Source organism: Dromiciops gliroides, chromosome 2 (assembly GCF_019393635.1).
Source record: "Dromiciops gliroides isolate mDroGli1 chromosome 2, mDroGli1.pri, whole genome shotgun sequence".
NCBI lineage: Eukaryota > Metazoa > Chordata > Mammalia > Microbiotheria > Microbiotheriidae > Dromiciops > Dromiciops gliroides.
In genome coordinates this window covers 39,140,459-39,167,501 of record NC_057862.1, presented here as the reverse complement: position 1 = coordinate 39,167,501, position 27,043 = coordinate 39,140,459, and the positions used below count along the sequence as shown (strand labels likewise).

General features: G+C 39.6%; 1 protein-coding gene across 2 annotated transcripts in view; it reads right to left on the bottom strand.

The window, feature by feature from the left end:
* Positions 1 to 27,043, bottom strand: part of GRID1 (glutamate ionotropic receptor delta type subunit 1) — a 1,160,974-nt gene that overhangs the window by 207,537 nt on the left and 926,394 nt on the right. For both annotated transcript variants that reach the window (XM_043982152.1, XM_043982151.1), the window contains exons 7-8: positions 22,837 to 22,998; positions 21,071 to 21,190 (exon numbers count right to left, since the gene is read on the bottom strand). In XM_043982152.1, coding sequence (XP_043838087.1) covers positions 21,071 to 21,190; positions 22,837 to 22,998 — 282 coding nt within the window. The remainder of the gene's footprint in view (positions 1 to 21,070; positions 21,191 to 22,836; positions 22,999 to 27,043) is intronic.

Below are 27,043 nucleotides of genomic sequence, written 5' to 3'. Positions count from 1 at the left end.
AGGGAAAGAGGGATGATATTTGGAACCCAAAACTATAAATATGTGTTTATTATAAATTATTTTTAAAAAATCTTCCCATTGAAGGCACTTAATAAATATTGATTGAGTGATTCATTGATTGAATAAACAAACTATCTGGATGGGATACTTAGGGTCTAGGCTAATGAGTCTGACTCACTGGATATTTTCCTATGGAAGCTATATCAGCAGTGCCTAAGAATGATCTGTTTAGGGGAGAAGAGATGTTCCTCATTGGGTAAAGGCTAGACCAGGTCACCTTCACATCTGAGAATTTGTGTTTCCAAGGCTCTTCTAATTGTGCATGACTCTATGTGTGAGGCACCGATCCCAGGATGGATCACAGTCAGTCTGTGTGGGAGCAGCCTGTGTACAGAGAACAAATGCTTTATGATATATTGGCTGTGGGAAGAACAAAAGTAAAAGTTAGGCCCGCTGAGTTCTGAGAGTGAGGGGGAACAAGATACAGACAGAAATCTCATTGGAAGATGAAGGGCGAAATGAGACAGATTTATTTCACTTTGTGCTTTTGATCCAAATGGGCCAGATGTTGTCCAAAATCCCCATGTTGAACATTTGGTCTATGTTTCTGCTGTGAGGACAGTCACTTCCTAGTTTTCTGCATCTCCCTTGGCCAAGCAAAAAGTGCCACCCTCATCCCAGGTAGGTAAGGGGGTGGGATGGGGAAGGGAAGTTGTAGAATCATGTCTGAGGCCCCAGGACTGTTCTGGGCTGTGTGTGTGTGTGTGTGTCTGTGTATACTCTGGTGAGGTCAGGGGCTGCTGTCTCTCTTCCACAAGGCTGTTGCTTAAAATTTTGTTTTGGGCAACCGTCAGCTTTCAATCATCATATATGGATGCAATGATTATAACAATTATGGTAATAATAATAATTATAAGTTGTTCATGGTAGTAGTAGTAGTAGCAACAGCAGTAGTAGGTAGTAGTAGTAGTAGTAATAGTTGTAGTAGATCAGACACAACCTAAAACTTGGTAATAAGAGCAGGTGTGGTAATTGTTTTGAACTGAAATATTTACAAAGTATATACTATGGGCAAGGCACTGTGCTAAATGGCAGGGGATTAATAGAAAACTTGGCAGAGTAGATAGGACTAGAGATATGAAGCCAGAAAGAGCCAAGTTTGAATTCTGTCTCAGGCATTTAGTAGCTATGTTACTCCAGGTGAGCACTTAAAATTCTGTACCTTAGTTTTCTCATCTATAGAATGGGAATAATTAAAGTACCTACCTACCACATAATTGTTATGAGGATCAAGTAAGATAATGCCTGTAAAGTGGTTTGCAAACCTTAAAGTAATATGTCAATGTTTATTATTATTATTATTATTGAATTTTTATTTGGGTTCCAACATGGAATTTCATTATGAGAGGGAAATTCCAGTAAAAATATCTCTATTAATGAAGATCTGCAACTTATCTGAGACTTTTATCTTGGAGAGCTGCTAGGAACACAGAAGAAATGTTTCAGAGGTAGGGCTTAAACCCCAAACAATCCTACTTTGAGGCCATCCACTAAGCTGCAGCACAACCATGCTAGGAATGAATTGACAAAACTTCTCAATGAGCTCTTTGAAGGCAGAGATTCTTTCTCACCATGAAGCCAATGGGTGGTGCAATGGATAGAGCACCAGGCCTGGAGTCAGGAAGACCTGAGTTCAAATACAGTCATACAAACTTACTAGCTAAGAAACCCTGGCCAAGTCACTTAACTTCTATTTGCCTCTGTTTCTTTATGTGTAAAATAGGAACAATAATAGTATGTACCTCACAGAGTGGCTCAGTAGATAGAGCGCCCAGCCTGCAGTCAAGGAAGACTCATCTTCCTGAGTTCAAATCTAATCTCAGACACTTATTGACTATGTCAACCTGTGCAAGTCACTTAACCCTGAAGTAAACCCTGTTTTCTTTAATTTCCTCATTTGTAAAATGAGCTGAAGAAGGACATGGCAAACCACTCCAATATCTCTGCCAAGAAAACCCCATATTGGGCCACAAAGAGTCAGACTTTATTGAAAATGACTGCACAACAACAATCAAAGCAATGAAAAAACCCAGGGTTGTTATGAAGATCAAATGAGACAATAATCATAAGGTACTTAGAACAGTGCCTGGCTCATATTAAGCAAGCTATTAAGATGGGTGGGGAATATGACACTTACAAGGTGAAAAGTGGGGAGTAGAGAGATCCAGAACTCTGAGACTCCATGCTCCTATTTTGGTTTGCTAATTGCCTCAATAGGCAATTGCTGGAATCTTTCTAAGTTAGCAATGTCATGTCAAGGTCAGAATGTAGGGTGCGGAGACTGCAAGAACAAATAGCAACTACAAGAACAAATAGCAAGGTCCCATGGCCACTACGTGTCAGAAGTAGGACATGAACTGAGGTCTTCAGCCTTTGTTTGTCCCTCTATCTATTACACCAAACTGCCCCTCGGTGTTAGAATACCAAAAATAATTTGTGCAATATCTCATTTCATCATCATCACTTTGGTACACATTAGTGGGAATGACACTCATACACACACACACTCCTCCCCCCACAAACACACACACACTACCCCCCACACAAATCCTCAGATAATATCGATTTAGAACTAGAAAGGACCTTTGATATAACTAAGTACAACATCCTGATTTTACAAATAAGGAAACTGAGGCCCAGAGATGTTAAGCAACTTGCCAAAGGTCACACATCCAGTAAGTTCCTGAGGCAGGATACAAATCCAAGTATTTCTAATTCTAAATTTACAGTTCTCCCCATCACTCAAAGGATGCAATCACTTTTAGTCCTTCCTTATCTCACCTTCTTCTCCCACTGCTGACTTCTTTATTCAACCAAATCCAATACCTGTGAAGTGTCCAATCCAAATGAAAGCAAAATGAACCGGTTTCATATTGTACCATCTTATACCCATATTTCAAAGGTCAGCCTTCTTTTAAATGAATGATCCCATGACAGAAGAGCGACCAGTTATCTTATTTATTGCATTTTTCTCATTTTGAATTCTAGTCTCCACATGCTGCTGACAGAGATTTTGGGAGGCTCTGTTGCAGGTGATAGCACACTCCCAGCTGCCAATACTGGATATTAGAGGAAATGTGTTCCTCTCTTTAACTTTGAAATTCCCTAGGATACTTTCAAATTAGGTCTCAGCTCAGAAACATAGGAGAATGAAGTCCGGTAGATTGGTGAAGAACACTGATCTGTGGGGTCAAAAGACCTAGATTTGAAATTTACCTTTGTCTGAAATTTACCTCTGAAACTTACCACTAACTTTTTGCATGACTTTAGAAAAGAAGATGATTATACATATATTTGATCATAGGATCACAGATTTGGAATTGAAAGGAAACATAAATCTGGTATCAGTTTCTTTATCTGAAATCAGTTAAGACTTAAAAACAATTGTAATGTAAAAGATAGAAAGTCACCCTCAGATTGAGGCCAACATGGGTTCAAGTATCCCTCTGACACAAAATAACTGCTTGACAAAAACGTAATTCACCTAACCGCTGAGTACATCAGGTGATTCTCCAAGACCAAACTTCCAAAGAGTGGCTGGTCTTCATTGGTAATGAAAGTTATATGACCTGGAACTCTCAAGCATTCATGCAATTATAGACCCAGAATAAATATGCAAAACCCTCAAACTGGCCTTGGACATACATCATAGCCTCTTCTCTCAAGGAAACTGAGGCCCAGAGATGTTAAGCAACTTGCCAAAGGTCACACATCCAGTCAATTCCTAAGGCAGGATACAAATCCAAGTATTTCTAATTCTAAATTTACAGTTCTCCCCATCACTCAAAGGATGCAATCACTTTTAGTCCTTCCTTATCTCACCTTCTCCCACTGCTGACTTCTTTATTCAACCAAATCCAATACCTGTGAAGTGTCCAATCCAAATGAAAGTAAAATGATCCGGTTTCATATTGTACCACCTTTATATTCCAGTTTGTATTCTGCTAGTCCAAGGATTAGCAGGCTCATTTTACAAATGAGAAAAGTGGATTTCAGAGAAAGCTACTGAGTATTACCTAGTGCAGCTCGGAGTCAGAAAGACTCCTCTCCCCAAGTTCAAATCGGGCCTTAGACACTTACTTGCTGTGTGACTCTGGGCAAGTCACTTAACCTTGTTTGTTTCAGTTTCCTCATCTGTAAAATAAACTGGAGAAGAAAAATGGCAAACTCTTCCAGTAACTTTGCCAAGAACACCCCAAATGGGATTGTGAAGAGTCAGACATGGCCAAAATGACTAATGGCTTGGATTGAAACCTGGTTTCTAACATTAAGTTTAGCTCCCTTTTCTGGTTAGCTCTGTCTCTGGTTCAGATACTCATATGCTTGACTTTTCGTTTTTGGTTTTTACCCTTGTGCCTTGGACAGTGTCTGCTTTTTGCTTCACACTCAAGAACTGATTTGTTTGGTAATTTTGGCCTTTGCCTTTAAGTATGACATTGGCTTTATTGTTTCCTTCTGAATTGTCAGGTCTCTATTTATCCTTTCTCTAGTTCCCAGTTCTTATCTCTGATGTTTTCTATCAGTTAACAGACTATCACAAATTTAGAGCACAGAAAAACCTTGGAAAGGGTTTAGTCAAACCCTTTCATTTTACAGCTGGGGAAACTCAGGTCAAGAGAGATTGGTTAAACAGTAAGTTGGAAAGCTAGTATTCAAGCTTAGCCTATTCATTACTGGGCCTTCAACCCTTTTCCTGATACTTTCTTCCTCTCCACCACTTTGATTCAATATTGAAAGTCTTTCAGGTTGAACTAAACTCCCTCAGTCTACTGAAATCTGGGCCATCTAGAGGGTAGACTCTGAGCTGTTAGTAGAGAAGAACTGGGTTTGTTTTAAGGGCACCATGTGTGTCAATATGTGAGGCAAATTGTTGACAGTCATTGTAAATAATGAATGGGGAGGGTTGAACCCTGCAAAGTTTACAAATGGAGTTGGGATTTGAGTCTTCAAAATCTCTATTTATAATCTACTTCTAAATATTTGAATGGGAATATAAGAGCTGTCTTTGGGGCCAAACATTTGCCAGAAGTAGTAATCCATAAAGACTCTGGGCTTGGACCAACCCAGAGAGCCTTTGGCTATTTGCCACAGTAAGAATCCCAAGCATGTAGAGAGGATACCTCATTAAGACCGAGTATTGAAGAAATGTGGCATGGAAGAAAGAGCCCTATGAAGATGGTCAGGGGACAGAGATTCAATTTCCAGTTCTGCCATTAACGAGCTTGTGACCTTGGGCAAGTCCCCAGATTTCTCAGGACCTGTTAAATGGAGCCATTGAATTTTATGGCCTCTGAGACAATGTGATATCTTCTTTGATAAATCAAAGTATAATTCAGTTCAGTTCAACAGAGCTCACTTGATGCAGTGGGAAGAACCCTGCATTTAATGTCACAGTTTTACCACTTCACTTTATAATTATGTAACACTGAGAAAGCTCTTGAACTTCTCAGTTTCCCCATATTTAAAATAAGAGTTAAGGGGCAGCTAGGTGGCACAGTGAATAAAGCACTGGCCATGGATTCAGGAGGACCTGAGTTCAAATCCTGCCTCAGACACTTGACACTTACTAGCTGTGTGACCTTGGGCAAATCACTTAACCCTCATTGCACTGCAAAAATAAATAAATAAACAAACAAAAACAAACAAACAAATAAATAAATGAATGAATGAATGAATAAATAAATAGCCAAACAAACAAGTAAATAAATAAATAAATGAAATGAAATAAAATAAAATAAAATAAGAGTTAAAATTAGATGACCTTTAAGGTAATTTTCTAGTTCTAAACCTATGATCCTATCATTACGGACCTAATGTTTGCAAGTCACTATAGTCTATTCAAATGTGGAACAGTGAATAGAGTGTTGGCATTAGAGTCAGGAAGACCTGAGTTCAAATCTTGACTTAGATATTTACTAGCCATGTGATACAGGGCAAATCACTTTACCTCTCAGCCTCAGTTTCTTCAAAACTGTAAAATGGATATTGTAAGCATCAAAGAAGATAAACCACATAAAGTGCCTTGTAATCTTTAAAATGGTGTGTAAATATAAGCTATTCTCTATTGTTGTTATATATGAAACTTGTTTAATAACACAAGGTATATTGCTATTTTTTGTGGGAGGAGGTGGGTGTCCATAGCCCCTTAAAAATTGTTTACTTGCCAAGCAGTCATCAAGCATCTACTGAGCATTTACTTTGGGCCATGGATTAAGGATATCACTTTGAGCGATAAAAGAAAATGAGAGAACCTGATCCTAGGCCTCAAGAGGAGAGGAGGCGACCCTCTAGATGCATAGACAACTCAAGAACCTCACCAGACATTGATTTGGGGAGTTATAGCTTGTGAGCACAGAAAGCAAGGATAACAAGAGGCCAATGTGATTTGGGCTTACCCAAGAAAACTTAATCCGGCTCTCTACCAACAAAGTTAGCTCTGAATTGTTACAGATGCTAAAAAAAAAAATCATACAGTCATTGAATGAGATCTTGAAGGGGGGTGAGACATCATCAAATCCAATCCCTTCTTTTTTATAGGTGGGGAAACTGTGGCTTTGGGAGTTTAAACAATTGGCCCAATATCACTCATAGAGTAAGAAACAGTCCTGTAGTTAGAGAAAAAGGGGTAGAAAAAAGGGGTAGCATCAAGAATAAGTGGGGCTAATGGGCATGAAGAGGCCCCCACTAGGGAGTTAATGAGAAATGAGGTTAAATAAATAGGGTATGATCAGACTATGGGAGTACTTGAGTGCCTGGAAAAATCATCTTGGAATTGTTCCCATCAGTGATTAAAAAACCCCACAAAACAACAGGGTAGAAATATAGGATTACATCACATGTTCTGTTAAAGGTGTTGACACAAATCCGAATTCCAGACCCTCTTCTTACTACACTGTACCAGTAGCAAGTCACCTTCATGTGGGTCCAGGGACTGTGGAGGATTCTAAAGTGGCAGTTAAGCCAATGGCTAAGCTCCTTTCCTATGAGACAGCTCATGCAGCAGACAGCAGCAATCATGACTTGAGAGGTGCACCACTGCTGGGAACGCTGGGAAAGACATGAGCTGTCATTTCTGATTTTGAAATCAAGAGTGTATTGTCTCTGCCTCTGACTGATGCCATTGGACTGGCAGCATCAAATAAGGTTTCCATTGACATTTGCAAGGGGTGAGGGAGCCCTGGTGAGGTACTTTCCAATATTCTTTAAAATGATTTTTCCTCTTCACTGTACTTTATAATAAGCCCTTAGAAGCTGGAAACCAAAATTTGTTTCCTTGCTGGAAATGATTGGTTTTCCACTGGGACTCCAAGGTTTATTACCCTTGAGTTCCACAACAGAGGGCTTATATGATAGCTCTCAGTAGCCACAAGGTAGGGGTGGGGTAGGATGACGCTGATGGTACATCCGTTTCTCTGCCTTCATTCAAAATGTTGATCATGGCAAGGTACAGATAATTGCTATAGCTTTCTCAAGTCAACTGGCGTGACTTGGAACCCTGGGAATAGGATTTGGGAAAGGATTATTCACCATAAGATTTTGGTCACTTGGGTTGGATTTCCAAATTGGAAAGTTTCTTCTTTGACAGTGAATATAATCTACCCCTGTCTGGTACACTAGTGGTATCATACAAAGCATATCTGAGGAGCTCTTGACTTCCACCCAGGTTTCTATGGTTTTTTCAATCATCAAAAGACTCCCTGCTTCTGGATAGACTGTGGAGGAAGCTGACAGCAGCACCATGGAGCTGGATGGTTGCTATTCTCCCTTACCCTCAGCCCAGGTTCCAATATAGCTGCAGCAACCAAGCCTTGAACATTGACAGAGTGGAGACAGCAGTGGGGATGTTTGGTAGGTGGTCCAAGCAATGGTAAAAAGGTCTGCTCCTTCAAAGGCATCAGTGGAGATTTTTAACCACTTTTAACAAAAACAATGAAGGAGTCGCTTTTCTTTTTTACTTCAGATGACATCGTAGTAATATGGATTAATATGCACTGCCGACCCCAGGTGCATGCTTTAGGGCTGTCCAAGCAGGGAGTAGACGTCTGTATAAAGAACAGAATTATGGCCATTTTGAAAAGTACTTTCTGCAGGACACCCAAACTGATTAGATTCCTGAAGGTACTACCTGAAAAAGTACTTTGCCATAACATCCCAGCTTCATCATTGAGAGCTAGAAGAGACCTTAGAAACTGGTTGGTTCAAGCTAATCAATTCATAGATAAGGAAACTTATCTGTGAGGCCCAGAGGGGTTTAGTGACTTGTCAGGGATTCCACTAGTGGGAAACACCAGGGCAGAGGTGAAGCAGTCCCCATAATCCTAGAATTTGATTTACAATCGAACTCAGGGACTATCTAGTATAACCCACAGGATTCCCCACTGGGACATAAATGACCAGTGATCATGAAGATTCTATTTGGGACGCTCCATGGAGCCCACCATCTTACCATCCAGTCCATTCCACTTTGGGACAGCTTCTATTATTAGGACTTCCTCCCACAATAACCTTAAGTGGTCTATTTGTATCTTCTACTCATTCCTACAGGTTTTTGCCATCTCTGACCACGTAGAGCAAATCTAATTTTTCTGTTGTGTCAAACCTGAAAACACATAAAGCAGCTAATACTTACCCTGAGACTTTTGTTCTTTACCCAAAACATTCCCAGTTCAGTCACAATCCCTAAATCCTGGCTCCAAATCATTTATCTCAGTTGGCGTCTTTTGCCTCCTTATCTCATAATCTTTATATTAGACCCACTCAGCCTCCGCATTTAGCTTCAGTATGAGTGACATATGTTGGTTCTGGACCTGTTACTTAAGCTCTCAGTTCTGGAGGCAAGTCTCTAAGACTCAAAAATGTAAGGAAGCTTTCACCATATCTTGCTAAAGATTTATTTTCCTGCATTGGTAGGGTGTACAGTTCCCTCCACCAGTGAAATTTCAGGTCCAATACCTTTTGCTATGAAGAACCCTCACTCTCCTAAGAAAATTCAGAAATTCGATCTTTTTTTAAATGAACAAGGAGCCTTAGAATGAGGCTGAGAATCCTGCTAATTATATCTTTTGGACTGAGATTCCGAGGTATCAAAGGAGTATAGACTAATGGAAAGAACAAAAATGTGAGATCAGTATCCAAATTTCATCTCTGATATTAGTTGCTTGGCCAAAGGCAAGATATTTTATTTATCTCAGCTGTAAAATGAATATATAAAATACTCCTAGTCCTGATTTCACAGAATTATCAGGGAAATCCATAGGACTTGTCATAGGACAAGAGCTGAACAGGATCTTAGAGGTCATCAAATCCATTCCTTTTATTTTAAATGTGAGCAAACTGAGGCCCCCAGTGACAGATTCAGTGTCGCACCCGAAATAAATGTCAGAGGTGAGACTTAAAATGAGATCCTCTTATTCTACAATGTTCTTTTCATTGTGTCATACTGCTGGAAACAGCTTCACAAATCTTAAAACATTTTGATGTTGCTGTTGAATAAAGCTTGAGAAACTCATGAAAGCATGAAGACTGAGCTCAATAAAAATTGATGTTACTTAATCTCAACTGGGCCCTCCCTGTGGCAAGGCAATCTTTTTCCACCTCAATAATTGACTCTCTCTCCCACTCACCACAGCAAGTTTTCTAAATTTGTTCATTCCCTCCTTAAATCTCCTATGGCTCCCATGATTCCTCATTCTCTCAACTTAGAACATAGCCTCATATTTCATTGAAAAACAAGTTAAGACAATTTCCAATGAGCTCCTTCTTATCGCCTTATATCATACCATTAAGCTAATTTTTGTGACTTTCTCATCCTGCATTCTTTTTTATTTCACATAAAGAAGTAACTCTTCTCCCTTGCAAGGCTAACACCTCTACATGTACATATTATTTTGCATATTTACCCCTTTGTCATCCTTTTGTTATTGTTTAGTTATTGTTCAGTCATGTCCAACTTGTTATGTCCCCATTTTGGGGTTTCTTGGCAAGGATACTTGAATGGTTCATCATTTCCTTCTCCAGCTCATTTTATAGATGAGAAACTGAGGCAAACAATGTTAAGTGACTTGCTCAGGGTCACACAGATAGGAAGTATCTGAGACCAGATTTGAACTCACAACGATGAGTCTTCCTGATTCCCCACTTGGCACTCTATCCACTGTGTTATCTAGCTGCCCTCCTCTGTCATTTATCAATTAGCATTTCCCTACCTAATGCTTGCTTCCCTGCTGCCTACAAATAAAGCTATTTTTTCTCCAACTTCAAAAACCCTCACTTGATTAATCCATTTCTGCTAGCTTTCAGTGTTTATCTCTTCTCCCTCCCTATCCTCTTCTTTCTCTCTTCCAATTTTGTCACTCAACTGAATCTGGTCGCCAAATTTACCAATGATCTCTTAATCACCAAAGCTAATTGCCTCTTCTCATTTCTCATCTTTCTCGACCTCTCTGTATTACTTGAAACTTTTGATTACTCCCTTATTCTTGATATTCTCTTCTCCCTTAGTTTTCATAACACTGATCTCCTGGTTTTCCTATCTGTTAGATGACTCCATTCCATTATCTTTTGCTAGATATTTGTAAAGGTCACAACTACTAACTATAGGTGTTCCCCAAAGCTCTGTCCTGGGCCCACTTCTTTACTCCCTTTGTACTGTTTCACTCAATGATTTCATCAAACCACATGGTTTTAACTATCATCTCTATGAAAATGATCCTCAGAGGTATTCATCCAGCCCTGTTCTCTCTTCTGGCCTCCAATTTTACATCTCCAAGTTTCAGTTGGACATTGCAAACTCAATGTGTCATAACTACATTACACTGGAAATGTCAAAAACTGAACTTGCTCTATTTCCTCACAATGCTACCCTCTTCCTAACTTCCTTATTACTTTGCAGAGTGCTACCATCCTCCTAGTCTTCCAGGCTTACAAGCCAATCATAACCCTCCCCACATCATTCTTTATAGTCAACCACATCCAATCAGTTGCATTTGTATCTTCATAGCATCGTGATTGCGTGCGTGTGTGTGTGTGTGTGTGTGTGTGTGTGTGTGTGTCTCCTTCTCTCCTCTGGAACTGCCGTCATCCTCCTGCCCAAAGCCCTCATCACCTCACATCTGGACTATTGCAATAGCCTGAAGTCTGGTTTCCCAGCCTCCAGTGTCTCCTCACTCCTGTCCATCCTCTATTCATGTGTCAAATTGACCTATTTCAAATGCATTTTTACCAGGCCACCTCCCTATTCAACTTCAATGGCTCCCTAATTCTTGCAGGATAAATATAAAATTCTCTATTCAGCTTTTCAAGCCCTCCCTCATATCGCCCCTTCCTACCTTTCTAGTCTTCTTATGCCTTCCATCCTGCCCATTATACTCAACCATCTGGCACCATTAGACTCCTAACTTTACCTTGAACTAGACACTGCCATCTACCTAATGAACATATTTTTATGCCCAGTCGTTGTGGTATAATATGGTGCTAAATCAAAGAGGATGATGATGATACATACATACATATATACATATATATATACATATATATATACACATATATATATACATATATATACACACACATATATATATACATATATATACACACACATATATATATATATATACATATATATATATATATATATATATATATATATATATATATATATATATATATATATATATATATATATACCTACAATGTGCCAGGCACTCTGTTAAGCCCTTTACAAATATGATCTCATTTGGTCTTCACAACAACCCTGGGAGTTAGGTGTTATTATTATCTACAATTTAATGATAGGAAAACTGAGGTCATCAGAGGTTAAATGACTTGCCCAATATCACATAGCTAGTCAGTGTCTGAGGATGCATTTGAATTTGGGTCTTATTGACCCCAGACTTACCACTCTATGCACTGACTCACTTGCCCCTAATTGATCTCTACCACTGTTCCTAACAATGATGTAATCTCTCAGAATTATAAATGGAATCACAAAACCAGAATAAATCTTCAAGGTCATTTAATTCACCCTCTGGCCTGCTTGCAGCCTTTGCTTGAACTCTCTCAGGGTTTTGGAGTTTTCTGTTTCAAAACATGGTCATTCCCACTTTGGGGAGCTTTATTGGAAAGTCCTTCCTTATACCTAGTTGAAATCTGCCTCCCTGTAACCAACCCTTCCCTCTCTCTCACCCTTGCAATGAGTAACATTTCTCTTTGGAGCTGGGTAGTATAAATCTACTACTTCCTCAACCTGACAGTTTTTCAGATACCTATTATGTCAGAGGGAACATAGGTTGCAAGTAGCTTTAGAGACCCTTTAGGTGAATTTATTTGATTTTACAGATGAAGAACTTGAGAATCTCTGAAGGCAAGCAGTGGCAAAAGACTGTGTCACTGGAATCAGAAGAAAGCATTTCGAATGCTCCATGTGCCACTTAGGATGAGTGGGATGATAGGAAAGTTAATTATTCTTTTTTTTTTTTTTTTTTTTTTGGTGAGGCAATTGGGGTTAAGTGACTTGCCCAGGGTCACACGGCTAGTAAGTGTTAAGTGTCTGAGGTCGGATTTGAACTCAGGTACTCCTGAATCCAAGGCCGGTGCTCTATCCACTGCGCCATCTAGCTGCCCAAGTTAATTATTCTTTATAGGTCTTCATTTCTTCACCAATGGATTGGTGGCAGGGTTGAATTTACTAACTGCTAAGATCCCTTCTGGTTTTAAAATTATATACCTATTTCACGCTAAGCATATAAAACTTTGATATATTTTCCCAAAGTTGACACTACTGACTACCAGCAAAACTAAATCTTGGTCTTTTAAATTTCAGTGCTCTTGCCCACTAAACTAGCTGCCTTTAAATATTTTAAAATTATGTACCCATCTAGGGGCAGGTAGGTGGCGCAGTGGATAAAGCACCAGCCCTGGATTCAGGAGGAACTGAGTTCAAATCCAGCCTTAGGTACTTGACACTTACTAACTGTGTGACCCTGGACAAGTCACTTAACCATCATTGTCTCACAAAAAAACAAAAACAAAAACAAAATTATGTACCCTTCCTTAAAAACAAATATACAAATAAGTAAATTGAGTACTGATCACCAAAGTGTATTCTCAGCTTAATAAAAAAATTACATGCGTATAGCTCTTTGCTTAAAATTATAAATAATACAATATTAAAGTTCATCTGAGTGTGGTGCTGTAGCCCACTAAAGATAGAGTTAATGTTATGGGAGTAGACGCTCACAGCTCCCTTTCCTGTCAGCTCATTTCTTCCTGGTTTAGATATGTTTCTGGAAGCTCCTGGCCTAAGGAACATGGGGTAGGCTGTGTGGATGTAACAAAGCTTGGCCTGATATTTCACATGAGAATGTTAATGGTGCATTTTGAAGAAAGGGGAAAAGCTGGGAACCTCTCCTGTGGCAATCATGGAATAATGAAGTTATCACTTCATTAAAAATCAACTGCACTCCGCAAATTCCCTGGCATAGAACACTGAAGAGGCACAATTATTGTTCTTGACAAAATATGCTTTTATTAAAAATAAAACTTGACAGATGAGGAATGGAAGACAGTCCTTGTATATACAGAGGAGGCCCAGAACACCTCCCTATTCCCAAGGAATTGGAAAGAGGGGGTATAGAACGCAGCAAAAGAATTCTTTCAAATCGGCCCTGAGCAAAGGGTATAGGGTGATGGGCTTTGGGGCTTCAAACAGAAATAAAAAAAGACTTTAGAGATCATCTAGTCCAATGCCAAAATGTATAATTGAAGAAATTACGATCCAGAGAAATGAAATGATTTACCCAAAGCCATAAAGACACTGAGAAGTACACCTCAAATTCAAACCTTGATCTTCTAACTACAAATCCAATTTTGTGTCCATTATATCACTAGATAAGGTGGTGATACGGACTTCTAAAAAGGATGTAGCACAACACTTTATACATCTAGAGATGAAAGAGACCAGAGAAGTAATGAAGTCCAACCTTCTAATCCTACAGATAAGAAAACTGAGACTTGGAAAAGTGCCAGGAATTGCCCGAGATTACACAGGTGGCAAGGCTTAGAAGTAGGTTTTGAATCTAGATCCATGATTCCTAGAGCCAGCGCTCTTTTAACTTCACTGATCTTGGAGGAAAATATGGGGATAGAATAAAGAGGACTCTCTGGTACATTATAGCTTGGTGTTCTCCTCATGCCCATCCTATTGACTAGCTCTGTAACTGTTTATGGTACAGCCTCCCTGCAGGCTCCAATTATTTTTTTTCATAAGTAATGGGAGGGAGTTGGATTAAATGATCTACTAGGACTATTCCAGAACAAACATCAAATTATTTTAAGCTCTTTGATCTATGTCTATTGGAATTGAAAGAAAGATAGCTCTTTTCTGGAATAGTGGAAAGCATGCTGACCAAGGCATCAGGGGAACCGGGTTGAAGTCCCAGCCCCACCATTTATTCTCTAGGTCTCCTTAGCTGGGCAAGTCACAGCTCCTCTCTTGGCCTCAATTTCCTGATCTATAAAATGGGGGTACTGGATTTTGAATGAACCATCTAGCTCTGATATGCAATGATTACCCCCTCCACCTGAAGGTTATAGGTCAGCAGCACTAGTAATACTTTTAAACATATATAAAACCCCCTACTTGATTGCAGGGACCCAGATTATTCCCCTTTCAAAGTCTTCTCTTCCTTGCTTCCATCCATCCTCAAATTCTCTTTCTCTGTCTCTCTTTCCTCCTTTCACCTTTCCTTTCCTCCCCTCATTCTACTGAAAATTGAACCAAAAAGAATCTAGCCACCTTCACTTCATTCAGAAAATGGTATTGAGTCAAAGGATGCTCTTAGGCAAAAGTGTTCTAGAAGAAAATGAGTCAATGGCATCTCAGAAAGAGGCAGCTTTAAAAATGATTATTAACACAGAAGAAGAAAACAAGAAACATCTCCTTACCATAATAGTTTTGAAGAAAGAATAATTTAGTTAGTAATAGAAAAAACAAACAAAAACCACCTTGAGTTGAGCAGATTTGGAAGGGTGAGTTAGCATCGAATTTAAGTGAAACAGTCCCAGAAACAAAAAGCAAAGCCACCTGGAATGATCTGGGAAGAGAAAGACCAAGAGGTTCGGGAAAGTTCATGACTATCTTATACAAAGATCATTTGAAAGAACTCAGGATGTTTTGCTTGGAGAACTTTTAGGACGGGCATCATAGTTGTCAAGCACCTAAGAGGTTAATATGTAATTTAATATGCATTTTTTTCTGCAACTGTCATAGGGATAGAGACGACATATGCAATTTCATTGTTATAGGGAACTCCCAGAGGAAGAAACTCCCACTAATGCAGGATGGCATCATCTCTCATCAGCTTATAGTCTTAGAGATTTGCCTAGAGCATTGAGAGGTGAAGTGATTTCTTTAAGTAATATAGCAAGTATGACTCACATGAGAAGCTTGAATTCAACTCTTTTTGGCTTTAAGGCCAATTCCCTATTTAGTACATAAAAAGTCCTAAGTCTTGGAAATTTCCATGTAGGTGGCATGCTCAGTTTCAACCCTCCTTGAGCATTGACACCCAGCCAATAAAAATCAAAGAAAGTTTCAATCAACTAGCTATTCCAATTCCCTTTGGGCATTTTCAGCTGTAGGGGAGGAAAGAAAAGGGAATAATGAAAAAAGAAAAGAGAGAGAGAAAAGGAAGACAGAAGAGAAAAGCAAGGAGAGGAGAAGAAAAGGGAGGGGAAAAAAGAGGAAAAGAGGAAGAAAGGAGCAAAAAAGGAAAGCAAAGGAAAGGAAATCCTCTAGTACAGAAGGCCAAGACTTTTACAAAAAAATATCCCCAAAGGACAGGAAAAAGCCTCAAAGGACCAGTACTAGATCAAGCTCAGCTAAAACCAGATAGGTAGTGATTCAGATACATGATCTCCTAAGCAGAATGACATTTCATCATTTCCCATTCCCAAGATTAGTCAGAACTCAAAAAGGATTGGGACTTTGTCTGGGTTTGCATAGCAAAGCTGGTAGTAATGAGAAATAAAATCCATGGCTTCTCATTCTCCATCCAGGGCTCTCTCTTCAAGCCAATGCTTCTGGGGCAATATCACCTGATACTGCTCTATCATCACCCTGCCATTGAAGGGGAAACTACCAACTCTCTCTTTCTGGGAGATCAGTGCTGATTCTTCCCAGTCTCTTCTTACCACTTAATCTTAAATGTCTGAGATGAGTCATTCTTCCAATGGATTTCCTTTGATGCAATTATTTTTAATCCATCCTTTTGTTCCCTGATTTTAATTAACTTCATTGGTTTGAACATTATATGAACTAGCTTGTAGGCTTTATTTTCCATTGTTAATTTTTTTAAATTGTAGGGACCCCTCACTCATTATCAAAAATTTTACTTCCGATACTTAGTTTATGAGACTTTGATCTGGTTTTCATTTGCTTTCATTCATCTGCTGTGTATAGTGTTGTTTTTTTTTTATGTGTGATTTATACTATTAATAGAAGTGATCATTTCCATTCCTTTTTCTTCCTCCAAGGATGCAATGTCTATATTTTATCTGCCCTATCCTTCAGCTTTCTATCTTTTCCAAGTGCCCTTCAATTTGAATACTATTTCCCATTTCTGATTTGTCGTCTCTCTCCCTCCGTTATCTCCCCCTCTTTTCCTTCATGCTGTTATGGGATGAGACACTTAACAGGAATAAGCCTAGCTCCTCTCAGACATAAACTCTCATTCAGTGTGTTCAGTCTCTTCATTTACCCTCCCCACGAGTGAGAAATCTAGTCATCTCTCCTTGATTCATTTTGAAATCACTCAGATTCTTTTTTGCTTCTTTTACAAATATCCCCTTTTTCTTAAATGATAAACATGGGATACTACAGTCAATGCTGTTCACTCCTTTCCTGATAACTTCTCCTCAGTGCTGATAAGCTTGCTAAGCTACCATATAATGAATGGCCTATGCCGTGGTGAAAGGAGGATTTTTTTTAAATGACAAAAGAATACAATTTAGAATAAAATCCACTCTGAAATCAGCTTCTCTTCCAACTCAATTATATTCAGCTATCCTGCTCTGGTAAGACAGAGAGACACATTCTAACTCCCATTGGTTTCAGGGTCTTTGATGAGTGTTTCCTTGGTAACGGTGGAAAACCCAGACACTTGAAACAGGAAGTAGAGGATGATGTTCCTAGGCCTCTCTTAGGTTCCTAGAGTGGCATCCAGCATCGCAGGGAGACTGACTTGAGTACTCACTATTTAGGAAGTAGCTAATTCTATAATAGAATCCAGGTGACTAAGGGAATCATTTGCAAGTGACCATTGCCCATAACTATAGTGGTTTTCCTCCTAACATCTACCTCTGAGAATCTTCCTTGAATACTCAGCTCAAGTGCCACCTCCTGCATGAGGCCTCTCCCCATCTCCCCAGTGCTAGTAATTTCCCCTCTAAAGCTACCTTCCTTTACTTTGTATTTATCTTGTATGTACAAAGGTCTGTATATGTTACCTCCTACATTAGAATGTAAATTCCTTACTGACAGGGGCTGTCTCTGCTTTTGTTTGTTTTTGTTTTTCCCCTTTTTATCTTCAGCACTTATACAGCACCTGGAAAATGGGAAGTACTTAATAAATAATTGGCTATTGTTTGTATCCATGTAATACATGGATTATCCTGGATGGAGATGCTTGGATGAGATTTGTTTCTAGGCATCAATTGTTTGTTCTATAAAATGAGAGAATTGAACTACATGACAGCAAAAGTCCTTTTTAGTTCTAAAACATAAGTTTTGTATACTTTCCTTCTTCCTTCATTTTCCTTCCTTCCCTTCCTCCTTTTTTCCTCCTTCCCTCCATTCCTTCCTCTTCCTCCCTCCCTTCCTCCCCCCTTCTCTCTCTCTCTCTCTCTCTCTCTCTCTCTCTCTCTCTCTCTCTCTCTCTCTCTCTCTCTCTCTCTCTTGCTATTTTCACTCTGTTATATTTTTAGAGGTATAAAGGATCTCAGTGGCCACCTAGACTAATACCCTAATCTCTTCATTTTACAGAAGTCATCTGAGGTCCATGAGAGTTAAGTGACTTGCCTATGTACAGAATGGAACACCAGTAGAGAGTGACAAAGAAGGTTTGAACCTGGGCCCTCCACTTCTAAATAAGTGATTCTATAGCTATATGTTTTAGAATTAACATAAAATTAGTCTTTAACATCAATCAGCATTGGATAGAAGATTTGCAATGTACTTCAGATTTTTGGGGTGCCAGCCACTGTGCAGTCACATTTGCTTTCATGTCACCATCAGTCATATTAATAACCTCTCTTCTCTATATTTTACTCCTCATGAGGTAATGACATCATAAACGAATTTCTGATTACCCTTAATAATATCACCAATATCTGACACCATAGATCACTCCACCAATCTCTGATCACCCCGTGGTAACATAATTCAATGAAAAAGAGCCAGTAATCTTTTCCCTGAGTGTCTATAGCCATATAATTATAGATTGACTAGCCCACTTCTGCTTATTATCCTGGTGGCCATATCACTATCTCAGAAGTCCTATTATAAAACTCACTACATTCCTATAACCATGACCATCACCCAGTACCCCTATGATTCTCCTAATTAAAACTCCCTTCCCTGGTCACCACACCGCTATGTGTGGTGTCTAACCATATTTGAATATAAACTACTTGAAGACAGAGGCTATCTTACTTTTGTTCTTATATCATTGGCATCTCACTCATAGTAGATGCTTAATACATGTTCATCCATCCATCCATCCATCCATCCATCCAGTTCTTCTGATTCTATCCTTTTCCCCCAGTCAATTACAAGAGTGTCAAATGCAGCTAATCTAGCACAATTCTGAAAGATCTACTGATTTCTATTAGGAAACCTCCATCTTCACATCAGAAAGTCAGCTTGGGACATTTTTCTTGTCACCATAGACATAGCCAATGAATTATGTTAATGGGCACTTTAAATTCATTTTGATCCATTCTACCTGCTACCTGCCACCTGTCACCCAATTGTTCCTTCACTGAAGAATAATCTAAAACATAACCTACCTCTTTAATTACCCAGTCTTCCCTTCCTTGGTCTATGATCTTCTTTGGATTCCAGTTCAAACCCACACTTGCAAAGGAATATGAGTTTAAGTGAACCTGTCCATAGGTGTATGCAAAAATGTGGCTGTGTTACTGTCACTATACTAGAAAAGATCCTACTATGGACTACAATCTGGTGTCAATTTGGTATAAAGATAATATTTTAATAGTAGTGACTGAAACCCACTCTCAACAAGTGACAATATGTCTACAATATAAATCTGGGGTTTTATTAGTGGCTATCCAATCTTCCTTGGTCCCAAGGGAAGCTTCTCAGGCTGCCCATCTCAACTCAGTCAGTCAAAATATGATAAAATAAAGTCAACCTGTTTGCTAGTTGGAAGCAAGTTTCCATAATTCAGGAAGGAAAAGATATGAAAACTGGATATTCAGAACCCAAGTAAAAATGTAAAGGCCTTGAGGCAAAGATCCATTTTTTTTTACATCTAGGACTTAGTACAACCTCTGAGACATAGTGCACACTTAAATGTCTGTTCGATATATTGAAGATTGGTTATATCAGCAGTTATCTAAATATCCTTCAGTCTCTTTTCTGAGCATCTCCTTGCTTCTCTTTCCCCCACCACCTCCAACTTTTTAAAATGCCTACTCCCCTAGTGGAAGAGACAGTTCAATGTAGACAACAGAGACCTAGTTTTTGTTTGTTTGTTGTGGTTTGGTTTGGGGGGTTTGGGGGGGGTTGTGTGGTTTTTTTTGCGGGGCAATGGGGGTTAAGTGACTTGCCCAGGGTCAAACAGCTAATAAGTGTCAAGTATATGAGGCCGGATTTGAACTCAGGTCCTCCTGAATCCAGGGCCGGTGCTTTATCCACTGCGCCACCTAGCCGCCCCAAGAGACCTAGTTTTAAAGGCAGGAACACTGGTGCTCCAATCCTGTATCTGGCAAATACTAAGTAACCTTGAGCTGCTTAACCCCTTTGTGCTATAGGCAATTCTCAAAGTTGAAGAGAGGGTACTAACCCACAATGGTAGGAGTTTACTCACCTGAGAGTATCCTTTGCTAATGAAATCACAATCCAGTCTGATCCCTAACTCTAATGCTGTTCACACACATACACATACACATACACATACACATACACATACACATACACATACACATACACATACACATACACATACACATACACATACACATACACATACACATACACACACATAATGACAATTTGACACACTGGATGATCCTTTCAAACATTCTTCATTCGAAGCACAAGGTTGGAGATCTATGCATGGATAGTTTTATTCTCCCTGATATTCCAGGAAAGAGGACAATGCCAAGGGCTTACCAACATGCAGGCACCACCCTTTGGAATCCTATTCCTCATACATATATGTGCCTGCCAGTGTGAATCTGCATGTGACAGTAAAATGCAAGTGTATGAGGGGTGCCTTCATGTGAGTGATTATGGATGTGTGTGTGTGTGTGTGTGTGTGTGTGTGTGCGTGCATGTGCACACTTGGGTCTGTGTGTATACATTTGGTGAAGAGTGCGGGTAAGAAGCATGTGTGACTTGGTGTTGTCATTTATTTTCTAAATCGTTTAGTGATTAGAACAAGTTTCTTTAAATAAATCAGTTATAAGTCTCTTGAAAAGAAACAGCCACAGACGCTGTCCCAAACTCTATTTGATGCACGCAGAGAAAATGCATTACAAAGTACTTCTTGCTTGCTTACTATCCCTAGGCATTGCAGTTACCATGTAGCATAAACTGTGAATGCTTCACTGGGAGACAAATGCGAAGACACTCTTTCCACACTAATTAAACCTTGCACAGCAGGCAAGAAAAAAAAGACTGGTCCCTATTTCTTTCCTTCTGTTGTCATTCCTTCTGACTAGGATATGATACTTCAAGCAATTAATAATGGACATTTTAGGTGCCTACCTTGCGCATGTCTTTGCCAAAGGTCTCGCTATATGTGGTGCCAAGAATTTCAAACTGGACATAAGGATTTGAGCTGTCTTCTCGGAACTCCATCACTCCTGTGAGGCCAGTGATGTGGCCCTGCCAAAGAGAGTAGAAAACATCACTTCTCTATCAGACTAGAAGGAACTTCTGGGACAGAGGAGAAGGAAATGAGCAGAAGTGTTTCTCAATTACATTTTTTTGGTGAGGCAATTGGGGTTAAGTGACTTGCCCAGGATCACACAGCTAGTAAGTATCAAGTGTCTGAGCCCAAATTTGAACTCAGGTCCTTCTGAATCCAGAGCTGGTGCTCTATCCACAGTGCCACCTAGCTGCCCCAAGAGTGTTTCTCCCACAAGAGATTCTAAGGATATTATAGAGAAAAGAATGGAAAAAGCTTGAGGAGACTTGGATAATAGTGAGGGATTTTGAATAGGTATTACCATATATTTTTCCATGGTACCTTAGGACTTTTCCATTTAATTTGCAGCTGAAACCTTCCATATATGTTGTCTCTCACATTAGAGTATGAACTCTTTGAAAGCAGTGACTGCTCTTCTATTTGTATCTCTTGTGCCTTACATGTAGTAAGAAGCAACCATTTCCTTCCTTCCTTCCTTCCTTCCTTGGTTACTTCCTTCCTTGATTGCTTTCTTCCTTTCTTCATTCATCGTACTAAGTTAGCTAAGTCTAGAGCTTAGCTCAGGGTCCTTCACAAAGGACCCGATTTCATCTAGGGAACTAACCTCAATAAGGTCATCTGAAATTCTGAACTTTAGAAACTAGAAGAGACCCAATGGTCCAGCACTTCTCTCAGACTGTACCACTGACCACAATTCTATGTTTAAACCAAAGGAAAGACAAATCATAGCCCTGATCCCCCAACCTGAATATTTTATCTGATTGTCTCTCCTTTATGTAGCTAATATTTCTATCCACTAAGAGAAGCAATATAATTAAATATGGAAAGAACTTATAGAAATGTATCCAATCAGTAATAATTGGATGAGCCATAAGGAATTCCCCCATATGTCCAAGAAACCAGAGGAAGGGTATTTTCTAATTCCAAATGAAAACATAAAAGGGCATGGAAACCACATTCTAAAACTCCCATCCTCTCACTTTCTTCCCTTGAATAAACTTCCCCCAGCAAGGATTCCCAGCTCTTCATCATGATGCCAGTTGATTCAAACTGACACCAATACATTTTCACTGTTATTGAAACCCCGAGCAGTTTATTGAAGATAAAACTCCAAACACTGTGGATTTCCCTAAATGCTCTTTCACAATTTCTAAAGGCCAATTCACTTTAACAAGTCTTCTGTGGATTCTCTGATTCACTTATAAGCTAACTTGCTAAGTTTGCTTCCATCAGAAATTCATAAGATATCTCAGCACAGGAAAACATCATAAATGTAGAGCAGCCTTAGTTGTCCCACCCTCGATACACATTTCCATTTTATTAAAGCAACACAGTGCCAAGTTCGAAGAATAGTTTCCATGATGGCATCAACTTTTATCCAGATTAATCTCAAAATTAAGTTAGAAGTGAATAGGAAACTAGGAGATTTGTTGCATGGCACTCAACTCAATCACTAGGTTATAAAAGCGGTCGTCTAGTGAGGGACCTTGCTCTATCCAGAAGGATTAATCTTAGAATAGAAAAAAATGATTTTCATATCCCAAACCACTCAATAAATGATGTTCGGCCACTTTTTATGAGATGGGAATTTCTCAATCAGTACCTTCTTGATGGTATCCAGCATGGATCGGCCCCCATTCCAAGGTTTAGTAGACTTCCGCATGCAGTTCAGGCTCGCCATGCTATGCCACTTCCTATCTTCCAGCTTTCGGTGGAAGGCATTTGCCAGCATCAACACACTGTCATACAGGTAGAGGTTAGACACCTGTAAAGATTAAAAAAAACACAGTAGAATCATTTGCAATGATATATTTTTTTTTGGGGGGGGGAGGAGGGTTAAATTACTTGCCCAGGGTCACACATCTAGTAAGTGTCAAGTTTCTGAGGCCAGATTTGAACTCAGATCCTCCTGAAACCAGGGCTAGTGCTTTATCCACTGCACCACCTACCTGCCCCATGCAATGATATACTTCTAGAAAGAGACTGTGAGAAAATCTTGGTGATCTAAGACATCATCTCCAGCCATGCCTTAAATACATCCTTGTTGGTCAACTAATTCTAACACTTTAGGATTATCAGTTTAAGGGGCAGCTAGGTGGCAATTTAAACCTAAAGATTATTGAGTCATATGATAATTAATCTGGAGTGGGAGGAGATTGATCTTGGAGGCTATTTCATTTTGTAAATGAAAAGTGGGGCTCAGAGAGGTTAAGTGATTTGCCTGAGATCACATAGGCAATAAAAATCAAAACTCAAATTTGAACTCAGGTTCTCTTACTCTAATTGCAGCAGTCTGTGGACTATTCCATAGTTTTACATATGGAAAATAAGGATCCAACACACCCACATGTATAGAGCAGCCTTCAGTGGTGGCAGCTGAGTCACTACCACCCAAACAGGCCTCCAGAAGCCTGAGGAAAAGGCACGTGGGCTTGGCTGCCTCTCACCCCCACTGCCAACCCTGCAGACACTAATTGGCAACAGCCTCACCGGCTGTCTGCAGAGCAGCCTGAAAGTGAAAAAGAAACACATTACTTGTCACCAAGCTTCCTAGAGGGAAAACAGTTTATGAATACAAAACGGTAATAAAAACAGTGATCAGCTGAGGACTCTGAATGCAGGCAGAGCCCATTCCCTCCCAGAACAGAGATAGGCCTGACATGCCCACTCCCAAAACCTATTCAAGCAATCTAAGTGAATAGGAGGGATAGCTAGCACTACCTAAGAATGCTGGTGAAATTCTAGAGGCAACCAACAAAGAAACCCACCAGAAGAAGACCGTTTCAATGTTGTTATCCTAATGTGTGGGATAATGGAAAGGAGGGAAAGAGGAAGGAAAGAATGAAGGAGGAAAGGGAAGAAAGGCAGAAAGAGGGGGCAGGGAGAGATGAAAGAAAAGAAGGAAGGAAGAAAGGGAGGGAGGAAGGAAGGAAGAAGAAAGGAAAGATGGAAGGAAGGAGGAAGAAAGGAAGGAAAGAAGGAAGAAGAAAGGAAGGAAAGAAGGAAGGAAGAAGAAAGGAAGGAAGGAAGAAGGAAGGAAAGAATACAAATTTATTAAGTAAGTATCTACAAATGTGCCTGGTACTGTGCTTTACAAATATTTACCCATTTGATCCTGAAAACCACCCTGGGAATAAGATGCTATTATCCTCCTCATTTTACAGATAAGGAAACTAAGGCAGAGAGTGATTAAGATATTTGTGCAGCATCTTGCAACTAGTGAGCAACTGAGACCAGATTTGGACTCGGTTCTTGCCTCCAGGTCCAGTTCTCTCTCCACTGTGTCAGGTCTTGGTTTAAATTGATGAACTGATTCTTACAACTTGTGTAATCCTGACCAAATTGCTTTGCCTTTCTGGGTCTCAGTTTCATCATCTGCACAATAAGTGTAATTACTCCCCACGTAGACTCAGTGAATTTCACAGGTAAAAGAGACCACATTAGCCATTTAGTCTAGCCCATGTTGTAAAAGGAATCTCCTCTACCAAATCCCTCTAAGTGCTCATCTGTCCTTCATATATAGGCCCCAAGTGAATTCCTACCTACTTTGGGGTGGCTCCCACCATTAGAAAAAAAAATTATTATGCTTCCTGAAAATAGACTCATCTCCTGGCAACTTCTACCTGTTTTTTTTTTCTAGTTCTCTCTTCTTGGGGCAAACTGAATGAGTTTGAGCCTTCTTCTATCTCACTACCTTTCAAATATCTATAGACAGTGATAATATTGTCCCATTAGATCTTCTCTTCACCAGCCAAGTATCCCTGGTGCCTTTCATGATCTACACGTGGAGTCTCTCTGTTCTCCTGGTGGCCTTCATCTGGAGGCTATTCGATATGCTTACAACACCCATTCAAAACTGTGATACTTGGCCTTGAAAACTGATGGAAAGGTAAGGAGGAGGAGTCTTTGCACTTCTTCTTGTTATACTTATTTCTGTTGTTCTTGATGATGACAATGATGCCCGAATGTTGAACATTCAGGACCCCTGGGCCTTTCCATCTACCCTGACACTGAACTCTCAAGAACCCTAGTACTTTCTATTCACCCTGGAACTGAATCTTCTGATGTGTGTTGTTTATCTCAATGAGAATGTGATCTCATTGGAAGTAGGGACTATACAGCTTTTCTATCTTGAATCTCAGCACTATGTTTTACATACAGGAAGCACTCAATAAATGATTTTTTTTCCTCATTCATTCAAAGATGATGAAGACAAGCATTGTTTCATGTAACTGACTTGAGGATGTAACTCTTCTTTCTGTTAGCCTTATGATAACAGTCTGTCTTCCCAGCTATATAGACTTACAGCACAACCATCAGAATCAGAAATAAATGTTATCAGTCTTGCAAAGCTAGATGATGCAGAGGATAGAATACCAGACCTGGAGTCGGGAAGACTCATGTTCCTGAATTCAAATATGGCCTCAGAAATTCACTCACTGTGTGACCTTGGGCAGGTCACTTAACACTGCTTGCCTCAGTTTCCTCACTTGTAAAATGAGGTGAAGGAAATGGCAAACCACTCCAGTATCTTAGTCAAGAAAACCCAAATAGGTCATAAAATTTGGACATGACTGACTGAACAACTAGAACACGGAAGTAAGCAAATAAAAGGCTGAAAATTTATCTTAGAAACAGTCAACTAAAATTAGGATAATACTTGGCTGCTTCCAGACATAAATGAAATCCCCCACAAGTGGCCATTAAATAGAGATATTTTCTTTTTGTTGGTTTTGTTTGTTGTTGTTGTTTTGGGGTTTTTTGTGTGTTTTTTGTGAGGTAATTGGGGTTAAGTGACTTTCCCAGGGTCACACAGCTAGCTAGTAAGTGTAAAGTGTCTGAGGCTGAATTTGAACTCAGGTCCTCCTGAATCCAGGGCTGGTCCTCTATCCCCTGAGCCACCTAGCTGCCCCAAATAGAGATATTTTCAATAACTTCACAGGCCAAAAACAATTTTGTGATGGGAAAGGAATGCTCCTCCTTATCATTTTCCATTTTCCCTCAGAGGCACAAGGACATAAAATTATCTTGCCACTCCAATGCAGCACTATTCAGGTACCTGTGGTACTGATATTCAGAGGAGCTAGGGCACCTGAGGTGCTGACACAGAACACAGTGGCTGTTCCAACTCTCTGACTCAGTATGCAAGGGAGCAGATGCCAAGTGGGCTGGGGGTACTGGGAAAAAGTTACTCTATCCACTCTACCAGTGACTAGAGGGAATTGATTCTCCTCTATTGTCAATCTTCCAGCTCTTGGCAACCCTGGTACTTAAATAATTCACCATGTTTTACCTTTCCAAAGACCACAGTCTATAATATTAGCAACCTTTGAATTCTGTGGAAGATGAAACTGCTTAAGGTTTGTTCTTTGTGTGTGTTTGCAAATTGATGGATTAAAAAAAATGATTATGAGGAATAAATTGGAAATGATTTCTTCTCTTTTCTGTCTCTTCACAATTTTCTTCTGTTTATCTGAATTCTTGATATCAGCCAATAATTCTTTTACTCATCAGTTCACATAGTAATCAAATTCGAGAATCTACTTGATTTCCTGCACAGACTAAGCAGCCTGTACCAAATGGAATTTCAAGGAGCCATGCTTGTAGAAATCTCTCCTAAAATGGATTAAGAGGCTGAGTCATAATTAGTGATTTAAAAATACATAAGTATGTCGAGGTCTGCAATTAAAAGTATAAAACAAGACTTGAGTCACAACAAGCCATAGGAAACCCTTCACCCTCCCACAAGTCTGCCTGTGTAGATGAGAAACCACATTTGATTTCAGTAAAAGCATGTCTTCTAGAATATT